This window comes from Myotis davidii, unplaced genomic scaffold, assembly GCF_000327345.1.
Source record: "Myotis davidii unplaced genomic scaffold, ASM32734v1 scaffold327, whole genome shotgun sequence".
Taxonomy (NCBI): Eukaryota; Metazoa; Chordata; class Mammalia; order Chiroptera; family Vespertilionidae; genus Myotis; species Myotis davidii.
In genome coordinates, this window is record NW_006298628.1 from 3,995,731 (window position 1) to 4,001,102 (window position 5,372).

At 57.6% G+C, this 5,372-nt stretch overlaps 1 protein-coding gene across 2 annotated transcripts in view; it reads right to left on the reverse strand.

Moving 5' to 3' along the window:
- PCGF2 (polycomb group ring finger 2) overlaps positions 1 to 538 on the reverse strand; it is a 4,472-nt gene extending 3,934 nt beyond the window's left edge. For both annotated transcript variants that reach the window (XM_015570884.1, XM_015570883.1), the window contains exon 1: positions 46 to 538. In XM_015570884.1, the coding sequence (XP_015426370.1) occupies positions 46 to 157 (112 nt within the window). In that variant the 5' untranslated portion in view covers positions 158 to 538. The remainder of the gene's footprint in view (positions 1 to 45) is intronic.
- Positions 539 to 5,372: the final 4,834 nt, after the last annotated feature.

The following is a 5,372-nucleotide window of genomic DNA, read 5'->3' on the forward strand; positions in this document are numbered from 1 at the left end:
GCAGAAGCTGCCCATCCTGAGAGGCAGCCCCTCTACCCAGCTCACAGGAATGCAAGCACTCCACGATGGTAGTGGCATCGATGAAGTACCCCCCACAGAGGGCGCACATGAGGTGAGGGTTCAGCTCCGTGATTTTGATCCGTGTGGTCCGATGCATGATGCCGGGGAGGGGGCTGGGGGGCTGGGGAGCGTCACCCTGGGAAGTAAAAGTGGAATTAGCAAACCCAGAGATCCAACATCCTCTCTGAGGCCAAGGCCCTTCCTCTCGACCTTGGACTGGGTGCACGTCAGGGCCCGGTTCTTTTTGGACCCCTCTGGGTGCCGGCGGCTCTGGAGGGTCACCCCACCTCGAGCAACAAGATCAGCTCCACCTCAGGAGCAGCAGGAAATGTACTACCCAACTTTCCAAAGGACGGGGGGAGGCAGGAAAATGGAAGAGAACAGACTTTTAAAATATCCCCGTAATCCCAATTCATATTCACTCAAGGGAGTGCTAGGAGCTAGGAGGAAAACTCAAATAAGCTAGACCTCCAGGAAATAAAAGAAGAGAAAGAATAAATTGTCCCTGCCCCTTTCACCCCCTCCAGATGCTACTCCATCCTACCCTCCTTCCGTCCCGTCTGCCCCTCCTCCAGGCAGCTGGAAGTTTGAAGGGGCCCCCCCATCACTTGCCCTCTGGCTCTGCATCCAGCCCCGGCCCTAGAGCAGCAACCTGGAAGTCTACTGACCACGCCGGTTCCAGGCCTGACGCCCACGCAGGAAACACTGAGGAACACGCAGCTCCACCTGCGCCCACAAGCACACACATCCAGGACCCCCGCCCCATGCACACGCAGTGATGTCCCCACGTGGGCACTGCCACCCACCACCTCCCACCTGGTGACGCCTCCTCTGCCACCTGCCACAGGCTGGGAGGTGCCTGCCAAGCCTGGACACAGAGTTCCCTGTCCCCAGCCCACCTGAGCACCCAGCCAGGCTCTGGCAGGGTCCCGGGAGGTCAGGCAAAGCCCAGCTCTGGTTTGGCTGATGTTCTTCTTGACATAAAAGCATCAAAGCTGCACAGAGAAGGGGTGGCCCCTCCCTTCTTCCTCTTTCCCAGAGTGAAAGCCCAAGGGGTGGGGCTTGAGAGGGCGGCCAAGTCTGGACGCTCCTTTACAACACACACCCTTCTCTCCTTTCCAGAGACGTTTCTAAAGACACCGCATTGGGTTTTCTAGGAGCAGAAATTCACAGCCGGGATCAGCAGTTTCTATAGAGACCCCAGGATGAGCTTGGCCAGGACCCAAACAGCCCACAGAGGCTGGCCGGGGACCGAAAGAGATGGAGAGACACAAAGGCCACACATGGGAGAGACACCAACGAGCAGGGCAGACAGAGCGGAACAAGCAAGCGAGCCAGCCCAGAGAGCCAGCCCAGAGAGCCAGCCAGCAGGGAGGCAGCGGCTGAGACCCGCAGGCCCGGCCAGCGGAAGGCGGCTCTGGCCACACACAGAGGGTGGACGCCTTCTGCCTTCCCTGCACGGGTTCCCCCTTCACAATTAGGCAGCAGGCTTGCTGGTGACTCCACTGTTTGGTTGTTTCCATGGTAACTTCGTTCCTGGCAAGATGCCCAAATATTATTACAACCATCCAGAGGAAAGAACAAACTCCGAGTGGTCGTCTCACTGGGTGTGTGTCATTTCAGATGCATGCGTGCTGTCTGGGCCTCCAAAGGTACTTTGTATGACTACGTGTCTGTGTCCGTGTCCAAATGCACCCGTGTGCGTGCACAGCCAGGAACAAAGCGTTTGGGGCTCTGATAATGCTGGGGGGTCCAGGCTGCCATCAGTGAATGTCACGCCCCCTTCTCCTTCTCTCACATACACACGTACATGCACACAAACACGTAGCGCTTCACACTGCCCGGCCGCCTCATTCACACACTTGTGTTTTCAGACACTTACTGTTAAGAATTCCCATCTAGTGGCTGCCAAGCAGACTATGGGCTCAACACACAGGCGCTCCTGGGCACATGGCCTTACCCCTCACCCTCTCCCTCCCATGAGCATTTGTGAGCCTTCAGACTGAGTCTCCCTCACGGTCCTTTCTAGATGTGCAGGTGAAGGAGAGAGCTGTGGTGTCTATAGAGGAATGAGATGTTCCCGTGTCTCCCGTTTAAGAAATGAGCCCCCCTGTGACTCTCCTTGCTCCACCCACCCCATCCCCAGACTCTCAGATTGTTACCTCTGGGGCTGGGGAGAAGCCAGGATTGGTTCCTCACCTGATTGCCATGGTTACCTGTTCCCCCAAGGACCTCCTCCCCATCTCATCCCCTCCACCAGGAAGACTCAGGGCCCTACAACTGACACCCAATTCCTCCCCAGCTGCAACTGGCTGGTGTGTTGTGAGAAGCAGAAGGAAATGGGGTGATAGGTGGCTGGACCGTCAGCATCATCACTTTAAGAAAGAGGCGGGGAGCCCTGGCCGGTTTGGCTCGGTGGATAGAGCATCGGCCTGCAGACTGAAGGGTCCCAGGTTCGATTCCGGTCAAGGTTTCGGGTTGTGGGCTCGATCCCCAGTGTGGGGCTTGCAGGAAGCAGCCGATCAGTGATTCTCTCTCATCATTGATGTTTCTATCTCCCTCTCCCTTCCTCTCTGAAATCAATAAAAATACATCAAAAAAAAAAAAAAAGGAAAAAAGAAAGAGGCTGGGAGATGAGAATAGCCCAAGGGGAACAGAGAAGGAGAGACAAATCCAAGAAGCAGAAAAGGGAAGCCAAGGGCCACTAGGAAGTGGCCTGTGTGGAGTTCCGGGGGCTCTAACAGGTCAGCCCCAACCATATCCCCACAGTGGGCCCGAGTGCCATCACCCACCTCCAATGCCTTCCCCCAACTGGGGCCAAGTCCCTCAGTGTCTCCTGTCCCCAAACCACTGACTCTACAAGGGCACAACCGCTGGGCGGCCCATGCTTCTGGCCTGGGAGCCCCTGCAGCCCCTGGTCTCGGCTATAGAGGCAGGAAAGGAGATTGACCAGCACCCAATTCCCACTCCTTGCCTCTCAAGCCTGGCATTTGTCTTTCCTCGTCCTCAAAGTCCCCTACTGATAAAGACCACCCTGCATCTCTTTGTTTTAACCAAGCTCTTTCCAGAAGCTCCCCCAAGACTTAGGCCTCTTTTGCCACCAGTTCCTTTCACGCTCCCCTGCAGAAACAGCCAATCCCGGACAACCCAGAACCCCTCTGCTCCCCTGGATGCACAGGTGCAGCGTTCTTTTCCTCCAAATGAAAGTAGCCCGACTCCCTCACTAGGAAACCCCCAGGTCTGGGGAAAAGTCACTCAAGGTCACACATCCAGACGTCTAGACTGGCAGAGGGAGAGGGAGTCTTAGAAAGCATCTGTCCATCATCTCATTTTACAGATGAAGAAACTCAGAAAGCAGTGGCTTGCCTAAGGTTACACAGCAACACAGTGGCAGTCCTAGGAATAGACTGGCTCCCAGTCCAGTGCTCCTTACACACTGGCACCTCGGCCAATAAGCCTGGCCTTCCTCCACCCAGGAAGGGCGATGTAGGACGCCCCGTTCCCTGGAAGACAGACCACTCGGTGAGCCTCCTGGGACGGGTCTCATCTGGCCAAAGATGACAATCAGCACACATTCTCACCTTGAAGTACGAAGACGGAGCAGAGCCCTCATCCCCCTTCCATGGTGCAGATGGGGAAACTGAGGCTGTCCAGAAGCACAGCGAACCAGGGTGCACTGTCAAGGCTCAGACCCCAGGATACAGGAGTCCTTTCCTCTCCCAACAGTGTAGGTGCAACTGTGTGAGCCCCATGGATGTGGGAGGCACGTGGGCAGTCCACCTGGGAGCACGGTCAACCCCTCGATCTTCCCTGGATGAGGATCTACTCCCCGACAAGAGCACTAAAAAAAAGCCTTCTAGCCTCCCGGCGCTGGGCTCACTCCATCCTCCCTCCCTTCCCCACCTCCTAGCTTCCGAAGATCAAACAAAGACAAAAACCCAAAATATACACACACAGCCAGACACACCTCCTCCATCTCCCTCACACTCACTACACACAAGGCCAGAGACACAGCACGTGCGCGCGCTCACACACACACACACACAGCCAGATAGATACTTGGCCAGACACACGCACAGACACGCCCCATCACACAGGGCCAGACCAGAGCCCGGCCCACACTGGCCAGATGCATACAGCCACCTCCACCCCCATCCAGGAGCACACAGTCTGACAGCCATCCCGGCTGAAACCAGAGCTGCAAACACACACTAGCCTTTTGTGCATCCCTGGCCCACCCAGTGTAAATTATAACACAGGTCTCCTGGCAACAAAGACAGTGCGGCTCCTCACCTCCACTCTGGGGGCCAGAGCCTGGAAGAGTGGGGTGGGCATCTGACCTGCACGAAGATATAACCTCTTCCTGGTCAGATTGTCTCCATTCCCATGGCAACAGCTCCATCCACCAACATCTCTCTGGCAAGGCCAGGGCAGCAGAGAGCCCCCTCCCTTCCTGCGCCCCCACCCCCACCCCCAGGACTTCAACTTGAACCCCAAGCTACACAGTGTCTGGATGCTAAGTCCCAGGTCTGTTCCCTGCCTCATTCCAAAGACGGCTCTAAGAACGAACGCAACCCCAACTCCAAAGGAGGGAACCCCTGGGAAAACCTCACCAACAGAGCCGGCTTTATGCTTCTTTCCCAAGTGCTAACACCTTGGAACAGAGAGGAAGGGGGAGGAAGGAGAGAAAGAGTTTCAGGAACAGATGCAAACTGCAAGAGGCCCAGAGAGGGAGGCATCAGAATGAAGTGGGAGGCGACCAAGGGACGCCCCCTCCCCTCCCCCCTACAGGAAGCCCTGGAGAGACTGAGGCAACAGGGGTGAGGGTGGGGGATTAAGGGGTAACTCTTGAGAGACAAAGACCGGGGGCACTTCCACAATATTTACAGGCACATTCACCACCCCGGCCTCTTCCAGCCATCCGGAGCGATTCTGGGCAGAGGGGGGCCTGGGGGAGGGGGGAGGCATGCCTGGGCCCAACGCGAAGACAGGAAGGACAGGGGTGTCTACTCGCCCAGGCCCCCCCACACCCACCCCCCGCACCCAGCTAGCAGCAGGAGGGCCTGGGGAAGGAAGGGGCAGTCGGTCAGACCCCTCCCGCCTCCGCTGGCGATAGGAAAGGCCGCGATCAACCTTCCCCGGAATTTCCATTCTACCCGCTCCGCCCCGGCTGCCCCCGGGAGGACAGAGACCCCAGTGGCCGGGGGGCCGCTCGCGTCCTCCCTGGAGCCAAACTTTCCGCGGGGCCCCGCTTAGGGGGCTGGGCGGGGGCGGGGCGCCCAGTCCAGGGATTGGGGGGGAAAGGGACCGGC